The sequence below is a fragment of the Schistocerca americana genome, chromosome 3, assembly GCF_021461395.2.
Source record: "Schistocerca americana isolate TAMUIC-IGC-003095 chromosome 3, iqSchAmer2.1, whole genome shotgun sequence".
Taxonomy (NCBI): domain Eukaryota; kingdom Metazoa; phylum Arthropoda; class Insecta; order Orthoptera; family Acrididae; genus Schistocerca; species Schistocerca americana.
Window position 1 is genome coordinate 122,441,855 of NC_060121.1, and position 21,342 is coordinate 122,463,196.

Below are 21,342 nucleotides of genomic sequence, written 5' to 3' on the forward strand. Positions count from 1 at the left end.
GTCCGGACACTTGGATGATGTCATCCAGGATACCGAGCAACATACATAGCACACCCCCGTTGGCCATTTTGATCACAATAGCCATACATCAACACGATATCGACCTTTTCCGCAATTGGTAAACGGTCCAATTTAACACAGGTAATGTATCATGAAGCAAATACCATCCGCACTGGCGGAATGTTACGTGATACCACATACTTATACATTTGTGACTATTACAGCACCATCTGTCACAAAGCGAAAAAAGGGGTCCAACTAAAACAGTCATATTTCTTTACATACTACACGAATATGTAATAAAAAATGGAGGTTCCTATTGTAAAAAAAACGCAGTTGATATGTGTTTGACCTATGGCAGTGCCATCTGGTTTCCCCCCTCAAGCTAGACGAGTTTCGTTCTTTGTACTTTTTTCGTTTGATGCTTATTTTGTGAGATATTTGCCCGGTCACTATCAATGGACCATCCTGTATACAAACCAGAAACTTTTTAAATTTAATTAATAGCTAGAGCAGAATTTGTGGGAAGGATATAGAAATGATTTTTGTGGGCAATTTGGAACTAACTGCAAAGACTTTGATTATCAACCATTATCTGATGTTGATTTATCTAAAATGTGTGATTTTTCATATAGAATTTGGTGATATAACTTAGTATTAGCATTAAGTGAGAAGATCACTGATGAGAGGTGATAAGATTCAGATATTCATGTTAAGTTCAACTGTACCCTGCCACAACAACCTAGGAAAAATTATGGTGTTAGTTGTTATGCTTCAGGTATTCTACAGTCTGTCCCCACTTAAGCACAATGTAAAAACATCCATACAATCACATGAAACTGTTTGAAAAGTCCTTCTTTAGGGTGCTGTTAAACTTGGGAATCACACTGGCTTGGATATCAGTTATGTAGTAATAGTATTGACCCTTCACATGTGCAATTTGTCACTTTGTGCTATGTTCAAATTCATAACACCAACTCTTGTGACAATATTTTCCAGAAAAGAATTGTCCGCATTTTGCATTGCAATCAAATCACCGAGGCATCCATGTGTTGTTTTTTTCTGGGAGTCAAAGTGTGCAGGACAAACTTTGCACATACTTTTCTCTTCTTAAAAACATTCTGGAGAATATCCTGAACACTCTATTTCGAGATATTATTGTATTGCTACTTATGACACAACAATGTTGACACACTACAGTGGCACGTCTGCCCCTTAACACTGCCTGCTCACAACCAACTGGGTGAATGCACATATGTTGTATACACTTGTTAGTTCAAGCTGCCACTGTAGTTACTATGCTGATGTCACTTATATGTCAAGGAAAAAATCAGCCTCAGAACTTTTTAGATGAATGGTGTACGTTGCATAAAAAAAAAGAAAAAATTAAATATGTTTGGAGAATAAAGTAGAAACAAGAAAGAAGATTTGAAGTAGAAAGCAGAAGGTATCAGGCCTACATTAACCATAATGTGGTAGGTAAGTCGATGTTCAATCCAAAAATGAGTTTGGGATATACTTTCAGACACCACTAGCAAGATGTTATATTTATATGTCGAGTCCTCGCAGGATTTACAGTTTTTGTGAAATCTCTAGACTGACACCTACAAGGATCAGAGTTGATCATTGTATTTCTTCATGTTTTGTTTACAACAGAATGGTCCTCCTATTATTCTACATACTTTATTTACATTTTCTTCTATTATCCCTAACATTTTACGTAAATGTGGTGAAGCTGGATATGCAGACGACACGTCGTGTTTACTGTGTGCATAAGAGTGTTGTATTCATTGTATTCAGATGTAGTTACTGGCAGTGCCAATAGCGACATACCACTTTCAGTTTGAGAAATACATCAATTACACTTACATTTTATTAGTCCTTATGTTTTGTAAATGATTCTGCTGCACTACCATTCACCTCAATTAACAGCAGCATGTTGCTTTCTTCATCGGAATACTGTTCTTTTGCTTAAAGTTACAATGCGGGAGTGAGTATTTTCTCTCGTAGGCATTGTGATGTTGCATTTAATATATAATTGGTCATTCATTATGATAATGATTGTTATTCCTGCACAAATTTGCAAAGGTCATTTATTTATTGAATATGGACGAATGGGATGGCAATTTATCAGTATGTATTTTGTCAAATACATCTAACGTTTCAGCAACACAAATATCAGATCGTATCAAAAGCTATTTATGTTAATACAACACTGATGTACGTGTAAACTGATGTATCTGAAGTACAGAATTTTAATTTTTCTTGGCATTTACTATTAGAAATTTTTCATTAACCACACAAGATGACAACTGTACTCATCATCATCAGTTATCTGCTATATTAGCAGGTCCTTTGCCTCTCCATTTTCTGCGATCCATTGCTTCCTTCTTAAGGCTGCTGTATGTTGTACCGTCGATCATGTCATCCGGTATCTGGAATCTCTTCCTTCCTCGCTTCCTTTTCCCTTCTACATAACCTTTTAAAACTGTTTTTATCAGTCCGTCATTCTTTCTTAATATACGCCCAATCCAATTTCTTTTTCTTCTCTTTTCTTCTCTGTCTTTTCTCTCCCACTCCTCTCAGTACCTCTTCATTTTTTACTCTGTCCATCCAACTTATTCTTTCCATCTTCTGCCATGTCCAGATCTCAAAAGCCTCCAGCCTTTCTCTGTCTTTTTTCCACAGTCCATGTTTCAGCGCCATATAGAAGAACACTCCATACAAGACATTTTATGAGTCTCTTTCTGAGTTCTCTGTCCAGACCGCTGCAGAAGATTCTCCTTTTCTTATAAAATGCCTCTTTTGCCATTGCTATCCTTGTTTTAATTTCTGTGGTGCATTTCCAGTCAGTGTTTATCCTGCTTCCAAGATACTTAAAATTTTGCACCTGTTCTAGTGTTTCTCCATTCAGAATAATTTTTATTTCCTTATTTCCTCCTAGTGCCAACACTTTTGTTTTATTTGTGTTAATTTTCATTCAATATTTTTTTCCATTAGTTGCAATGGTGTCCACCAAATCCTGTAATTCTTTTTCCCCTGTGGCTAGAAGGACCATGTCATCAGCAAATCTCAAACACCCTACTCTTCTTCCTCCAATTTCTACTCCTTTGTCATCTAATGAGCATTGGTCAATCATATTTTCCAAGTAGAGGTTGAAAAGAGTAGGTGATAAACAGCATCCTTGTCTTACTCCTTTTCCTAGTCTGGTCCAGTTTGTACTTTCTCCTCTCACTTTAACTGAAACTTTTTGATTAAGATATAATGAGTTTATAAGTCTTCTGGTTTTCCAGTCCACTCTCTTTTCCCTCATTATAGTCGCCAGCTTGTCCCAAACCACATTGTCAAATGCCTTTTCTAGATTGATGAAGCACATATATAGGTCTCTTCCTTTTTCAATAAACCTTCCTCCCAAGATTCGTAGGAGCTCTATTGCATCTCTGGTGCCCGTATTCCGTCTAAATCCAAACTGCTCCTCGCCAAGATTCTCCTCCATTACTTTTTCAAGTCTTTTATTAATTATTCTTAACATCACTTTGGCTGCATGTGAAATGAGGCTGATTGTCCTGTGCTTGTTGCATTTCTTGGTTCCTTGTTTTTTCGGTAATGGAATCATTACTGTTGTCAGAAAGTCCTCACGCCAATCACCACTGTCATATATTTTATTACATAACCTCAATATTTCTCTTATTCCATCGTGGTTCAAGCATTTTAGTATTTCTCCCGGTATTGTGTCTGTACCTACCGCTTTGCCATTTTTCATTGCAGCTATGGCAGACTTTACTTCTTCCATTATGATGGTTGGTCCTTTCTCGTCATCACTTACACTGTTGTGTGATTCACGTTCCAGAGTTTCTGGTTTGCTATTTGTGTCATATAGCTCTTTTATATATTCTTCCCATCTCTGGAGGACATCATCACAATCTTTGTACACTACCCCTTCGTCTTTACTCAAAATTTCCATAGTAGCACTTCCTGCTCTGCTTTGTTCCCATGTCATAGTCTTCACTCTGTTGTATAGTAAGTTGTATCTTCCCTTACTGTCCAGTTCTTCAATTTCATCACTTTGCTCTTTTAGCCATTTTTTCCTAGCCTGCTCTGTTTCTCTTCGCAGTTCATTTATTTAACCTTCGGTATATCTTTCTTGCATCTTCAGTGTTCTTGTTTCTCCAATTTTCTTCTCTCCTCCATCTTGGAAATCATTTCTTGTGTGACCCATGGTTTTTTTACCTTTTCCCTTTTACATATCCTATATTTTGTTGTCCTGCTTTAATGATTCCTTCTTTCAGCATATTCCAGTACTCGTTGGCATTATCAGGTGCTTCTTTGTCTCGTAATGTGTTTAGAAAGTCCTGAGACAGCATTTCTGTAATTTGTTCTTTGTTGGATCTTATCTTCTCTAAATCCCACTTCTTCACCATGGTCGCCGACTTCAGTTTTTTCATTCTTACTTCTATTTCTGCCATAAGTAAGTTGTGGTCACTATTAATATCTGCACCTGGTAATGTGTGCACCTTCTTGATTCCATTCCTGTATCTTTCTTCTACCAGTATAAAATCGATTTGGTTTCTGTATTCATCCCCCGGTGATTTCCAAGTGTAGAGCCTCCTCCTGTGGTTCTTGAACCATGTGTTTGCCACCATCAGCTGCCTTTCCCTGCAGAAGTCAATTAACCATTCACCTCTGTCATTTCTCCTTCCAAGACCATGACTGCCTACTATGTTTCCCTCTTTCCCTTCTCCCACAATGGCGCTCCAGTCTCCCATTACTATTTTGCAGCATTTTTAATTTTCGTCCATTATTCTCTCTATTACATGGTACGTTTCCTCTACAATTTGGTCATCATGTTCTGAAGTTGGCATAAACACCTGGACAATCAGTAAATCATCTTGTGCTCCTTTCAGCCTTACACCTATAACCCGGTCATTTACATAGTCTATTCCACACATTTAGCCAATTCCTTTGTCGTAATCATTCCTACTCCATTAATTCCTTTTACTTCTCCTCCTGTGTAGTAGAATACATATTCATCTGACTGCAACTCTCCATGTCCATTCCATCTTACCTCAGCAACTCCTACTCTGTTGTATAGTAAGTCGTATCTTCCCTTCCTGTCCAGTTCTTCAACTTCATCACATACTGTACTACACGACTATAATTATTATTTTTTCTTTGGTGTTGTAGAAGTAGTTATTGGTGCACTGCATTAGAATTTCTGTTTGAGGACGTTAGCAACATCACTTTGGTGAGGGGAAATCAGGCAATTGACCTGACTAAGAACATAAATAACGATGTGCTAACATCAATGTTATGCTAAACGGTAGTTATGCGCCTTTGTAGCAGTGAAATTGGTATCATTTTGGTAAAATAATGTAATTCTTTTAATGAGTAACTCAGTGATAATGGAATGCTAATAAAAACAATACACTTGTAAGTTAGTTACATAGACTGCTCGATAAGGTCGTGTAAATGAGTACTTAGAAGACAGACATGAAGTTGAAGAATGCTCCAAATATGTTTATTGTTAAAGTGGGTGTACGGTCACACATGTGATTTTCAAACAATATGCTGGACCCTAAGGCACTATGAGATCAAAAGTATCCAGACACCCCCAAAAACATATGTTTTTTATGTTACATACATTGTGCTGCCACCTACTGCCAGGTGCCTCAGCAGTCATTAGACATCGTGAGAGAGCAGAACTCATGGACTTCGAATGTGGTCAGGTGATTGGGAGTCACTTGTGTCATACATATGTACAAAAGATTTCCACACTCCTAAACATTCCTAGGTCCACTGTTTCCTATGTGATAGTGAAGTGGAAACGTGAAGTTACATCTACGGCACAGAAGCATACAGGCCGACCTTGTCTGCTGACTGACAGAGACTGCCGACAGTTGAAGACGGTTGTACATGTAATAGGCAGACATCTATCCAGACCATCACACAGGAATTCCAAACTGCACCAGAATCCACTGCAAGCACTATGTCAGTTAGGTGAGAAAACTTGGATTTCATGGTTGAACAGCTGCTCATAAGCCACACATCACGTCGGTAAATGACAAACAATGCCTCACTTGGTGTAAGGAGCATAAACAGTGCACGATTGAACAGTGGAAAAACATTGTGTGGAGTGACAAACCACAGTAGACAATGTGGCGATCTGTTAGTATGGTGTCGGTATGGCGAATGTCCAGTGAACATCATCTGCCGGCGTGTGTGGTGCCAACAGTAAAATTCGGAGTTGGTGGTGTTATGGTGTGGTCATGTTCTTCATGGAGGGGGCTTGCACCCTTTGTTGTTTTGTGTGGCACTATCAGAGCACAGGCTTACATTGATTTTTTAAGCATCTTCTTGCTTCCCCTGTTGAAAAGAAATTTGGCGATGGCGATTGCATCTTTCAACAAGATCGAGCACCTGTTCATAATGTACGGCCTGTGGTGGAGTGGTTACATGACAATAATATCCCTGTAAGGGACTGGCCTGCTCATAATCCTGACCTGAATCCTATAGAACACCTTTGGGATGTTTTAGAATGCTGACTTTGTGCCAGGCCTCATCAACCAAAATCGATACCTCTCCTCAGTGCAGCATTCCATGAAGAATGGGCTGCCATACCCCAAGAAACCTTCCAGCACTTGAATGAACGCATGCCTGTGAGAGTGGAATGTGTCATCAAGACAAAGAATGGGCCAACACCATACTTAATTCCAGCATTACCGATGGAGGGCGCCACGAAGTCTTAAGCCATTTTCAGCCAGGTGCCCGGATACTTTTGATCACATAGTGTATATGTCGTATAGTAGGAAACAGGGTGAAAGGTGTCTGAGAAAAGAAGTGAAAGTGACAGTTTATGCAGATGCAGGATACCAAAACTAAAATGAAACAAAATGTTCATAAACAACTATTTAAGTGGGTAACAGAGACTGAAAACATGTAAAATATAAAATACTTAAAAGTTTACCTGGATAAGTAGATAATGTAGAACAAAAATTTGCAAAATTCTTAACACTGTACCTGATTACTCACAAGCTGAGAAAATACAATTTTGTTCAAAAAGAACGCAGTCTTAGGCTGTAAAATAAAAAGAATGGCATTGCAGAACAGTTGTGACAACATTCTGTGGTATCCAGCAATTTACTAAATCCATAGTTTGTCATACTGATCCATATGTCATGGGTTATTTTTGGGGGAGGACAGGCAACTAATACTGTGCAGCATTAAAATTTAACAAAGATATTGCCTAAAAGACATAATACAAGCAAACTAAAACTAAGAAGCTATGTGAATAATGCACCTAATATTCAAATATGAGACATCTTTTTTAAATTCATAACTAAATTAAAACATTGATCTAAAACAAAGAGTGCATGCATTTTTCAGCAGAGGGTCTCCGAGGTGTGTTTCTGCTTGTGTACATGACGAGCTGCAGGTGACTGGGCCACCTGTGTATGTTGCCAAAATCCCTTAAATACACACAACTCCTTAAGTCACATTGGGGATTGAGTGTTTTATCTGTTTCTTTCAGGTGATGTCCATAGACTTAAAGTTCTTCCAATATGTTAAAAAAATTGACTTTCAGATGCGACATCTAAAATTTCAATACGTTTGTTCGTTGGTCCTACTGAGTGTTTAGTTTCAGTTATGTGATCTCTAAATGCTGTCTTACTATTTCATAGTGCAGTGTGGTCTGCAATCTAGATCTCAAAAGTTCTATTAATCAGAGATATATATATACTGTTTATGACATCCATTATGTTTAATCTTATACAGACCTGATGCATTAAATTTCCAAATTTTATATGTGGAAGAACTTGAAATCTCTGGATTTGACCTGAAAGTACTCAATCTCCAATGCGACTTCAGCAATTTTGATGATGTTCTCAGCACCAACTCCATGTTTCCTAGAGCGCCACTCAGCAGAAGACGACCTTAGCAGCTGACCACACTTTCAGGCAGAATGACAGTCCACATTTCAGACACCCTCTGCTGAAAACTGTGTGCACTCAAATGTTTCAGATCAAAGTTTTAATTTAACTCTCAATTTTAAAAAGATGTCTCGTGTTTGAATATTAGGTGTACTATTCACATAGCTTTTTACTTTTAAATTAATTGTGTTACTTTTAAACAATGTATTTCTTACCCTGTTCCTCCTCCCCCCCCCCCCCTCTCCCACCAACCTCCTATGCATCGTCCATGACATATTGTTCTATAAGACTATCCGTGGAATTTGTAAACTGCTGGATACCACTGCATATGGTCCCAGGTGTAGTATAGTGCTGTTAGTTAGTTTTTTAAGAAATACGAGTTTTAACAACTCATAGTCAGTTAGGTACATGTTTCTAGAATTTTAAGTATTTTCACGCTATATTATCTAACTACCGTATTTGCTCAAATCTCAGCCGCACTTTTTTTTTCGGTTTTTGTGATCCAAAAAACCGCCTGTGGCTTAGAATCGAGTGCAAAGTAAGCGGAAGTTCTGAAAAATTTGGTAGGTGCTGCCACAACTAACTTCTGCCGTCGAATATATGTAGCGCTACACAGGCATGCTTTGCAGGCACAAAGATAAAAAACTGGTGGCAAAACCTCTACGTCAGTAAACAAATTTTAAAAAAAGGTGGAAGACGAGCTTTTTTCGCCGCCCTGAGTTTCAACCACTGCATTTTCATACATTATCCAACGAAGTAAATACAAATTCCATATTGTTCATCTTCGAATGTAGCAGCATTTCAATGTACTACGAAAATCCGACTGGCAAGACTGTTTGGGATGTTTGTCAATATGGCCAACTCTACGATCTGAATTTTTTCCTACATGTGAGAAGAGATGGTTGCTAATAGGAACTTTTATGATTTGTGAATCACATGCAGTATTCTCTTCACCATAAGAATAATTCGAATATAAACATTTTGCCATGTATGTGTTTCGTGTTTGCTCCTATCTCATTTAAATCCTGTCTGCCTAATAAACTACGAAACTAGAGTGACACAACAGCAAACGCGGAAGAATATACATATCATGTCATGTTTATGTTAGTATTATTCGTGTGCCTAATAGCGATACAGTCAGAAATGAAGCACGGCAATTGACTAGATTTTTAAATCTAAGATGGCTCTGTGCAGAATTTAATGTACTAAAAGAGGCGTATGCAAAGATTTTCAAACGGAGAAAATTTTTCGCTAAACTCTCGTTCAGAACATCATCTATCATACGCAGTCTATTATTTGGTTCTTGTTGATCATTATCAAAGAAAGCAGCAGTGTAAGTAATAACAAATAGCAGTCTCTTGCCATTGTTTCGCTAAGGAGATGATTCCTCTCTCTCTCTCTCTCTCCCCCCCCCCCCCCCCCCACCCTTTTTTTAAAATTGTAAGCGGTGGTAGCGCGCACAAAAGCAAGCCATGCCGCGAGCGGCGACAGGCCGTAAACACTCATTATCAGACTGCGACAAACAATGCATGACACATTACAGTAATGCATTTTCAGTTTAGAGTGACTTAAACACCTATAACAAAGAGAATGGCACTTATCAGATCAAAGAAAAATAAGTAATGAATTCAAACTAGTCGAAGCACATGAAAAAGGAAGGGTACCCGTATAAATACGGACGGAGCGCCTGACTCATAGCAATGGCTACCTAGTAAAGCTTAACTTCTAAGCTTACGACACGAGCCAAACTACTGTAGCTGTATCGTCATTCATTCGATCTAAATTGTGTCTCATATTACAATGTACCAACTTTGTTTCGATTTGGAGGTGTGGCCTAAAACTTTTCTCTCCCCTTGAATTTCGAGTCTCAAATTTCGGTGCGGCTTAGATTCTGGAAATTTTTTTTTCCTCGATTTCGAGTCTCATTTATCGGGTGCGGCTTAGATTCGAGTAAATACGGTATTCAGGTACAATTTTAAGTATTTTAAATTTTAAATATTTTCCACAGTATCCATTTAACAGTTATTTATTAATGTTTCATTTTATTTTAGTTTTAGATCTGAAGATGATCGGGTCAAAACAGAGATCGGAGGCTTTTGTGCCAGTCTTCGTGCTGGATAGCTATTGCCCAGTCATTTGCATAGAAAAACTTTCTGGACTGTGCTGGAGGAATATCAAATATATATAAATTAAAGAACAGTGGAGCAAGAATGTATCCCTGTGGTAAGACATTATTTAATATTTTTGCATGAACAGTGCCTTTTCCTGTAGTTAAAGTAAATATCTTTCCAATTACCATGTTGCCAGTTACTTCTGTAGTCCATCTGCATAGAACAAGTTGCAGTAATATATAAAGCAGCTCATGCCTCCAAACTGTGTCAAACTGATGTTTACTGTTTCATTTGGTATCCTGCAGCAATAAGTGTTGTTCATGGTAAGACCTTATCAGCACAGCTCCATCCTGGAAGGCCCTACTGAAAGATCACTGGACTAATCCAATCATGAAAGATTCTCTGAAGGAACTTACAAATAGTGCTCAATAGCCTGATTGGTTGATAGTTCTTTGGCTGGCCTGATGCCCTGTGGGGTTTGAGTTTTGCTTCATTTTTTGTGGGACTGCATCAGAATAATGCAAATAAGAAATCCACCAGCCATCTTTTTGCACATTTCCCACTATGCAGAAGAAATATGAAATGGATTCCATCACTTCTCAGTACCTTCCCAGAGAAAAATTATTAGGTAAATAGTGATTTTTAACAGTTTTGTACAAGAGGAAAATTAATTCCTTTTTATGTGTAGCATCTGAAAATGAATCCCAATACTACAAAGCAAATCATAAGAACCTCTTCATCTTTAATGAAATGTGAAAAACCTGTACGGTTTTAATGGGTAATAATGTATCTCTAAGTGAAACTCAAGTTTCCTTCAAATAAAAATACTACTGTATTATGCAAGTAATATTACTGCTGTTACTGCTACTTTTATGACCATCTTTTGAATACATAACACTTGTAATTGTTCCAAAATTGAAGTACAAAGCCCAGTACATATTTTTAGAAGCTAAATCATCTTGTGATGTAAGATCTCTTGAAACAGTCAGATAAGGACAACATCTTTCAATGCTCACTGTAATACAGTACCCTTCTATCAAATTTTCAACAACTATAAAAACTGAGGCTAAAAACAGTCAACAACTCAATAGCATTTGCAGTAAGGGTTTAAAAATTTTCCATATTTGCATATGACAGACATTTATGAGACTGAATCAGAGAAAATAATTTATTTGTTACCTCATTCTGCCATGGTATTGACACAGAACCAGTGTTGAACTTGCTATAAAACGTGTCATCCGAGGCATCTAAATTGACGCCTTTCACGGTTGAGAACTGCTCAATATCCAGGACATCCTTGGCGTATACGGCGTGTGGCTGCAGGACAAACAGCGTTGGGCTGCAGCGTGAGTTAACAGGTAATGACAACTCTGATTTCACAACAATCATTACTAGCAAACTCTTGGAACATAGATGGTTTTATGATGAAAACAGTCACTATTAGTGTAACTCTTCATTTAATTACACTGAAAAATGGGGCTCAGTCAATATATCAAATTTTAGATGACACAGAAATGAGAAATACTTTATACTTAAATCTGGAAACTAGTAAAATGCTACTTAAAATATGGACCCCATTTGTATAGCCTCCTCCATTACTTTGATGACAGTCATTAAGTTTTCAACAGAATTATGTACCTTATTGTGGCTCATAACATAACTTGTGAAGACGAAAAACCTACTTGGTCATTAATAAACAGAGAAACAAATGTGTCAATACACCGTAAGTCCTATTATTAAATGCACACAACACAACCATGCTAAATATCTATGGTAGAAAAATTTCATTAGTTCATATGATATTACATCATAACATAACTGGTCATGACAACAGTATGGAAATATGCAATATACAATGTCATCTGTACGAAAATACACAAAATTATTTTGGTGGTTGCTGACAGTACAGTAGTCAGAGTGCTAATTAGTGTCTGCACTACATAACAACTTTTGGTTTGGAATATATGTCATCCACATTTAGTTATGAAAGAGTGTAAAGTAGTGAGACGATCTACTCTTCAAGGTATGTACATTTGCATTAGTACTCATGTACCAGCAACATCAACCAGTTATATTGGTGCCATCTAATAATAAAATATGTAAAACGTTATACATGTATAATTTTGCATGATTTATGTTTAGTCACAGCTCTTATTTACAAGAACTGCTCCAAAAGTGTAAAGAAACCAATACAGATTCCTGCATTTCAAAAACTTATCTCCACTCACTTGAATGGTGAAGGCCCCATGACTTGAATAATTATAAATGTTGTTTTGAAATGTTTTCTAAGCACATACACGTGGTTACCTGTTTCCTTATCAACACATATATTTTAAATCCTGATATTTCTTCCAAATACTCTAACTTTCCTTAAGATTGGTTATGGAAACAAAAGTAATGACCATGGAGGGTTTATTATTTTTAGGAAAAGAACATGGCATTACATCTAGATTTTACAGTGATGCCAGCAATGTCTGGATTCTGCACTGCCTGAGAAATGTTTTGTGTTTAGGATGTCCTGTGAAGAAACAAAATCCAATGAGGACAGGCCCTTGGCCACTTCTCCTGGAGCATTTTCTAAATCTTGGAAGGAATAGCCAGCACACCAATTTATGGTTTCAAGTGATTATTGATTAGAAAGATACAAGTAAAAACAGACACAAAACTAACAAGAAACAAACTCATTAGGCAGGAAATTCATAAATATATAGATTTACAAGAGTTTATTTAAAAATAGGGCCATTCTGTGGATTACATTTAGAAACAATTAGTTAACAAAGAAAATAATGCAAAGAGCAAAAGGTGCCATAGGTATGAAGAAAGAAAAAAGAAAAGAAAATTTCAAGTGGAATGTGGCAACTACTAAATAAAAAGTGAGCATTTCAAGCAAATTGGTGATAGTAGCAGCAGCAGCAGCAGCAATGATAGCAACTGTAACCCAGACAGCTGTCAACAATAAGAAGTGACTTTGCTAATGTAATAATGGAAATAATGCAAGAGAAGCAGATGGGACAGTTGTCAAAACAGAATAATCAACTACATAGATAACAGATCAAGGATCACTTAATGGTAGGATGGATGCATTGGAAAAGGGAAGTGGAAACAGATTTAGTCAATTAAGAGCACTTGACTATCATTTTGAAGGGATTTAGAGTAGTGAGATGTCACTAAGTGAGTGGCTATATATGAGTGAAAAGACTCAGGAGGATAACTTACTTTACAGGCAGTGCAGAATCCAGACATCGCTGGCATCACCGTAAAATCTAGATGTAATGCCATGTCCTTTTCCTAAAAATATATAAACCTTCTATGGTCATTACTTTTGTAGCCATAACCAATCTTAAGAAAAGTTAGAGTATTAGGAAGAAAGATCAGGATTTAAAATATATCTGTCAATGAGGAAACAGGTAACCAAGTGTATTTGCTTAGATAGGATAACTATAAGAAAAAGTTACGTAGATGATAAAAATGCCTAGAAAGGTAAATCAAATGCAGGAAGAACTAGAATCACTCCATTAGAGACTACTCAAAGTAAAGGAGGAATAGGTCCCTTACTGGGCAGTGGCAATATTGCCCAAAAGGCAATTTCATGGCAACAAACTGTTAAACCTGTTGAACAAAAAATAAAGTTGAGTCTAGATCAATTCAAATTAAAAGGTTTGAATAAAGTATTTCAAGGTTGTGAGCAAGACAAGGTTCCCCCTACAAGAGAAGTTGAATGTTGAAACTATACTTTTTTTTAAGTCTGAAAAGAATTAAAAGGTTGTCCTAGTGAAAAACAGGAACAAATATATGTGGTTGGAAGAACTAATACATCACCTACAATCCCCTGTAAATATAGTAGGAAAGTCCGGGTAGCACATTAGTAATTTAGGAGTAAAGGAGACCACTCACCAAATACCAGAAGTGTTGAGTATCGACAGGCATTCGCAAAAGGGAAAGAAAAAGTGCTAGCTTTCAGAATTATTTGGTTAGTGGTCTCCTTTACTCCTAAATCACCTACAATGCCATTATTTTTTTAAAAAATTGGGGAGACCTATTTGTCTTTTGTTAGATAGTGGTTCAACATTTGGGGGGGGGGGGGGGGGGGCAGTGAGTTCGAAGAATTTTAAGAATGAGAAGACGTATAAATGGTATTGATTCCAAGATATCATCCACAACCTCACCTCTCTAAAAGAATGATGAGAGAATTGAGTCAACTCTTCAGAACTTATGACAGGTACAAATGTACCAATTGGACAGAGTTTGTGCCAGATATTGAGGTTATTTCAAATGAAGTACCACATTCATTCATCAAGTTCTCATCCTTAGAAACAGCAGGTGGAAAATCTGAAAGTGATCCTCCACAGAATGAGTGAGGTGAGGAGCAACTTCCAGAAAATAATGAAGAATCAATTGATTTTGAAATAGGAGTTCAAAGGAAAAAGAGTGGCAATTCCTTACAATGCAAGGAAAGAGACTAAGTATTACTAAAAAGTCGTGACATTTTGACCCCTACTGCTATAGCTATAACTACATCTTCATCCTGTATTCTACAATCTTGTGGTTACTAGAATGCCTCATCCTTAAGTGCTATCACAAACAGACCAGGGAAAGTAAAGATTCCTTATAGCATCTAAGTATTTAAAGAAATCTACAGATTAAATGAGGTTTTTTGGTAAAGTGATGCTTAAAATATGTGCACTGAATTAATTAATGGGCATTGGGAATGAAAGGTTTAGTATGAAGTGTGCACAGATAAATTTGGGAGAAAAGAAATTCATGGGAGCCTGACTAAAAGAAGGATCGATCAATTGGAGACAATCTGAGGCATTATGGCATTGTCAGTTGGTTATGGAGAGAAGTGTAGAGGGTAAAGATTGTAGATGGAGAGGCTTGATTAGTAGGTTGAAATGACTGTAAGTTGCAGCAGTTATGCAGAGATAAAGAGGCTTGGAAAGGACAGATTAGTATGGAGAGTTGGATCAAACAAGTCTTGATCAAAGAAACCACCACTAATGTTTGAACACCACATTCAAAAATTAATAATACTGAAATAAGCACACCTGTGTTGAAAAAAACTAGGAGAACTCTTAGCAAAGTTGGTACCTGGCTCTGACTGAATTACCGCAACAGTTTACTTTGAAAATGCATGCAATTAACTAAACAATATCTATAGGATCCCTCTACTGTAGAATCCTGGAGAAAATTCTAAGTTTATATCTGGAAGAATCAGTACCTGTTTATGAAAAAATGACTAATGTGAAATACTGCTCACTTTTTTTCCACATATTATATCTTCTAAAGACTATGTGCAAGTGAAAAACTAGACTCTCTTTTTCTATTTTTAAGACATTTGAGACAGTACCACATCAACTGGTAATGAAGACATAATCATGCATTAACTGGACAGTGAACATTAAACATGAGCAAAAATAACATTGGATGGACACCAAGTGAGCCTAACATGACTGCTAATATTCACAGTACACGTAAAATGATGTCCAAGACAGGATCATCAGCAGCACTGTCAGATTCTTTGCTAATAAATAATGTTTCTGGAGCAATATTTCTTGCGTACTATTTCCATTTGGTGCACTGAATGGCAGCTCTTTGTCTAAAATAAACAACCAACAGTATACAATTACAATATTAGTGGTAACCTTTTGGGATCTGTTACACTGTTTAAACGTTTTGGCTTAATATTACCAAGCAATATGAAATGGGATGAACACAGTAGTAGTAGTAGTAGTAGTAGTAGTAGTACAGTATTGCCATTGTACCACAATGCCAAATGATAATCAAGATATAGTCATACATTATGCTGGATGGTAAAGAGAAGTGAAAGAGACAGTAAATGTCCAACAGAAATGAGGTAATATTGGAAAGACTTAGATTAGTTAGGGGAGGTGGGGTTCACAATTTCAGTGCGTTTACAAAGAAGAAACCACATTCAAGAGTACTTATCCAGTGCTTGGCACCACAGTCACATAGGCCTGACAGCAGACATTGAATGAACTCAGAGATGCACTACTAATAATGTATGTAAAAGATCAGCAGAACTCATATAAAAGTGTAACACATATGCTCATAGAACTTAAATGGGAACTGTCAAAAGAAAGTCAATGTTATACTCGAAAAACTCATTAAACCTATGCAATATGAGGTCCCAATACATTAAAAATCTATTTTCGTATCAACATGTGCTACAATTCAAACAAAACTTAAAAGACACTTCTTACAAGATATTAATATTATTATATAACTTACATCTGGAACAAATGGAGGCTCATATACTCCTGCTTCAAGTCGCTTCCAATTCAAACACCTGAAGAACTCATGCTGTTTAACTTCCAATGCTCCCATCCTCCCATTGTGACATCCTAAACGTGCTTTTGGTGACTTCTTCAAAAGCTGCATCACAACATACACTGAATGTAAGTACCATATGTACTCTGTGCATTAAGTTTTGTAACAGACATGTTAGACCCTATTGCAGTAGGTAATACTTATAACAGGGAATACAAGTTCTTTTGTCATGTTACAAAGTAACATTTTCTTACAAATGTTACTAACACTGTTGCAGTAATTGCTAATATAGATTGTTAATAAATAGATAAAACCTGGATTGAAGCCCACACAAGTATAATCATTTATAAGTTACTTTAAAAAACACACAGATTAAAATATACTGAAGAGCCAAAGAAACTGGCACACTTGCCTAATATCGTGTAGGGCCCCCGCGAGAATGCAGAAGTTCCACAACACGATGTGGCATGGAATTGACTGATGTCTGAAGTAGTGCTGGAGGGAATTGACACTATGAATCCTGCAGGGCTGTCCATAAATCTGTACGAGTGTGAGAGTGTGGAGATATCTTCTGAACAGCACATTGCACGGCATTCCAGATATGCTCAACGATGTTCATGCCTGGGGAGTTTGGTGGCCAGTGGAAGTGTTTAAACTCAGAAGAGTGTTCCTGGAGCCACTCTGTAGCAATTCTAGACGTGCAGGGTGTCACACTGTCCTGCTGGAAAAGCCCAAGTCCTTCGGAATGCACAATGGACATGAATAGACGTAGGTGATCAGACACGATGCATACATAAGTGAGACGTATCTAAGGTCTGTGCATGACCCACACCATTACAGAGCCTCCACCAGCTTGAACAGTCCCCTGACGATAAGCAGAGTACATGGATTCATGAGGTTATCTCCATACCAACACACATCCATCCACTTGATACAATTGGAAACAAGGCTCGTCTGACAGGCAACATGTTTCCAGTCATAATCAGTCCAATGCCGGTGTTGATGGGCCCAGGCGAGATGTAAAGCTTTTTGTCATGTAGTCATCAAGGGTATACAATTGGGCCTATGGCCCCAAAAGCCAATATCGATTATGTTTCGTTGAATAGTTCACACGCTGACACTTGTTGATGTCCCAGCACTGAAATCTGCAGCTATTTGCGAAAGGGTTGCACTTCTGTCACGTTGAACGATTCTCTTCAGTCGTCATTGGTCCCGTTCTTGCAGGAGCTTTTTCTGGCCACAGTGATGTCAGAGACTTGATGTTTTACTGGATTCCTGATATTCATAGTACACTTGTGAAATGGTCATACGGGAAAATCTCCACTTCATCACTACCTCGGAGATGCTGTGTCCCATGGCTCACGCTTCCACTATAGCACCACGTTCAAACTCACTCAAATTTTAACAACTGCATCAGACACTTGTCTTATGTAAGAGTTACCAACTGCAGTGCCATACTCTGACTGTTCACATATATACGTGAATATGCTTGCTATACACATTTCTTTGGCACTTCTGCGTATTGTAATGCTTTCTGTTTTTTGGAAAGAAAGCACCTGTAGGTAGAATGATGATAAACAGCTATTACCTTGAGATACACCATCAATAGTGATGATAAATGTGGCAAGTAACAACAATCTGAAAACATCAACAGCTAAATATATGATCCAGATACTTCCAAGCATAGTGTAGGGACTAGACAGCACTGGGTAGTGTTTTAGCTCCACTTGTCATCAATACCTACACCAATAACCACTTCCTGTATGCAAATGATCTGCACAGAGCAAGAACTTTACAATGTGGAGAGAAATCTGACAACTGCCCTCAGAAATCTGTCAGGGTAGTGTAATTGGAGCTAGTTAAGATAAAAATCTTGTAACATACAAGTCTGCGTATTCCGTTAATGAAACAGAGAGGTTCCTTGTGAGCTGTGTGGTTAGGACCCACTTACACAACTGTTGTCTTTGAAAATACAAAATACTTGCTAGTAGTAAATTCAAAAAGCACTGTAAGACTAACAACACGAAAAAAATAAATAAATAAATAAAAAATAAAAAAAATTGATTTCAAGAATCTATGCAACAGCAAAGGCACTGTGTGTTCCCCCCCCCCCCCCCCCCCCTCCTGCTACGTAATAGTCTCTCTGGTCTTGTACAGAGAGTCATATACCAATCGATTTGTCAACGATCTTTCTCTGGATGACAAAATAAACATGAGAAACGGCAAAGTGACGAATATTTCAGGAAGCTCTGCACACGAGTGTGGGACAGCAAACTTCCTATGGTGACGAAAAAATCTCATCTATCAAGTAAGTGTGCTGAGCACCATCTTATATGGTGCTAAGAACTGGACACATTACACGAGGTCTGCTCAACAAATTCTGGATCATTTATAATTTCACACCAATGGTGTGTTGGAGCAAAACATACTTGGCATCCCTGCACATACCTGAGTTTAATGTGTAACTGCCGGAAATTTCATTGTTGTAGGTCAATTGGTTATTGTTCAGTGCTCTATTGAGTAGAACATTGTGTCACACAGTTTGCAAATTTCGGATGGGAGTTAGAGGAGCAATGCATCTCCATTAAATTTTGTGTGAAAAATCAAGAAAATCTTTACACAGTTTCATCAAATGATGCAGGAAGCCTATGGTGAAGAGTGCTTAGCTGTACTCAGTGTTACGAATGGTTCACATGGATTACAAATGGCCAGACGAAAGTTAAAGTTGATGCTTGTTCAGGTCATACTTCGATGTCATGCCAGGAACATCATGTCAGGAGCGTCAACAAAACTGTGCATGTCAAACAAAGGCTGGCTGTCCGACAGATTGCAGAAGAGTGTTAACATTTCAGTTGGATCATGTCACGAAATCCTGATACAGCATCTTGGAATGCGTTTTGTTGCCACCAAATTCGTCACACGTGAGCCAAGACCAGAAAGACCTTTGTCTCGCAATCTGTGAAGAACTTTTGGATTGCGAAAATCAGAATGCAATATTCCTTAGGAGAATCTTAACTCATGATGAGATGTGGGTCTACGGTTATGATGTTGAGACCAAGATTCGAGAAAGGTTCTTCAAGACCAAAAAAAGCTGGTCAGGTCAGGTCAAAAGTCAAAGTCATGCTTACAGTTTGCTTTGACTCTGACGGACTAGTTTATTATAAATTCATGCCAAGGGACAAACTGTTAATTGATGGTATTATTGGGCTGTGTTGTGATGCCTGTGATAAAACGTGAGAAGGAAATTGCCAGAAATGTGGCAAGACAATTAACGGATCTTGCACCACGATAACGCACCTGCGCATTCATCCCTGCTCATGTATGACTATAAAACAAAATTCCTGTGCTGCCTCATCTTCCATACTCTCCAAGCCTGACCACTGAGGACTTTTTTTTATTTTCAAAGTTGAAAACCCTTTGAAAATCCAGCAAAAGGCATACCAAAACTGCTTCCGAAAGTGAAAAATGTTGATGGCAGCAGTGTAGCAATTATGGAGGAGAGTATTTCAAAGAAGATCATGCACAATAAGTAAAAGGTAAGTGTAGAAAAATTTTGTAGACAAAGTTCTGGAATTTTTTGAACCGACCTCGTACATGAGCTGAACACTTTTCATCTACAGTGCTTACGAAACAGTCTAAGCATAACACATATGGACCAAAAGACAAATGAGTTGATTGTGAATACTGCACAGCTACCATGTATCACCAACCATCTGAAGAAATGTCGCCTGCGGTGGCTAGGACACTTACATCGTAGGGACTACTCGCATCTTCTCCATTACACACTACTTAGTGAGATAGCACTTGCCGAGTGACCCCCTGGAAGACATGCATTGCACTTTAAGGACTGTGTCAAGTGTGATATGAACACATTTAATGTTGACTGCCAAACTGGGAGGAGCTCGTCAAAGACACCACAGCAGGTGGAGGAAACTTGTCAAAGAAGGCAACAAGTCCCACAATGGCACCTGGCTCAACAACTTAGCTGTGAAACGAACATGTAGGCAATCACCTCTGACAAATCCCTCTTTTGCAGTGATAAACACTTGCCCCACTTGTGGGAGCCAAATAGGTGCTCTCACTGAATGCCTATGAATAGGTTCATTACATGTTATCTCAAATACACTCCAAAACACAGACTTCATCAATCTGGAATAACATCACCACCTGTACAATGTGCAGTGTCCGCTGGTTAGGATAGACTTAAACTGGGGTAGAATAGAACTCACCTACTGAACAGACATCCCTATTCTGCAAATTCTGAATACCAACAAAAGCTATGAAGCTTAGCATGCCTCCCAGCAAGGCAAAGCTGGAACAGTGAAAGGAGAGAACACCACACTTCTGTATATGGATGGCAGCAGCCGAGCAGCTGCCCCTTGGACACATAGAAAGTTTATCGACAGGGAAGTCAGGAAACATTTTGATTCAGACTGGGAAGATCCAAGAACAATAAGAAGAAAGAGGACTTAACTGTTGGTGATATGTACTGTGAATGCAGACAACAACAAATCACAAGCTTCAGTGGCTTCTGTATCCAACTTTCCATGGTATCATTCATGTCACCCCAAGGGCCACAGGAATTCCAAAGTTCCTGACACATGAGACATGAAGATACAAGTGCATTACATGTGTTGTATTTTCCCACTTTTAGTCTTCTGTTTCCTTATTTGTAATCAGTCTGTACATTGGCACATTTCTGACTTGAGAGTAAATAAATGACCTTCAATGGCCTCACCCTTAAGATTTCTCAGGTGTGGGAGCTAAGTTAAGTTTTACACTGAATATAAGGCTCAAAAATCACAGTATTGTCAACATTATGGACGAACCTATAAAGTGCAATTGACTGGAGCTGAATATAATAGATTTTGTTTTCAGTATAATACATAAAACAGTACTTACAATCCACTCCTCCAACCTCTGAGGCATCAACTGCAACTGACAAAATTACTGTTGCTAGGGGACTTAAAGAGATGGAAATTGTAGTACTTCTTGGACTTCCATTTTTCAATTTG

The 21,342-nt window shown here is 37.9% G+C and overlaps 1 protein-coding gene across 3 annotated transcripts in view; it reads right to left on the minus strand.

Annotated features, from left to right (window-relative positions):
- Positions 1 to 21,342, minus strand: part of LOC124605225 (G protein-coupled receptor kinase 2) — a 173,549-nt gene that overhangs the window by 22,580 nt on the left and 129,627 nt on the right. For 2 of the 3 annotated variants that reach the window (XM_047136775.1, XM_047136776.1), the window contains 2 exons: positions 16,289 to 16,432; positions 11,219 to 11,356 (listed from right to left, as the gene is read on the minus strand). In XM_047136775.1, coding sequence (XP_046992731.1) covers positions 11,219 to 11,356; positions 16,289 to 16,432 — 282 coding nt within the window. Of the gene's footprint in view, positions 1 to 11,218; positions 11,379 to 16,288; positions 16,433 to 21,342 lie in introns of all 3 variants that reach the window. The other variant, XR_006978624.1, reaches the window with a different exon arrangement.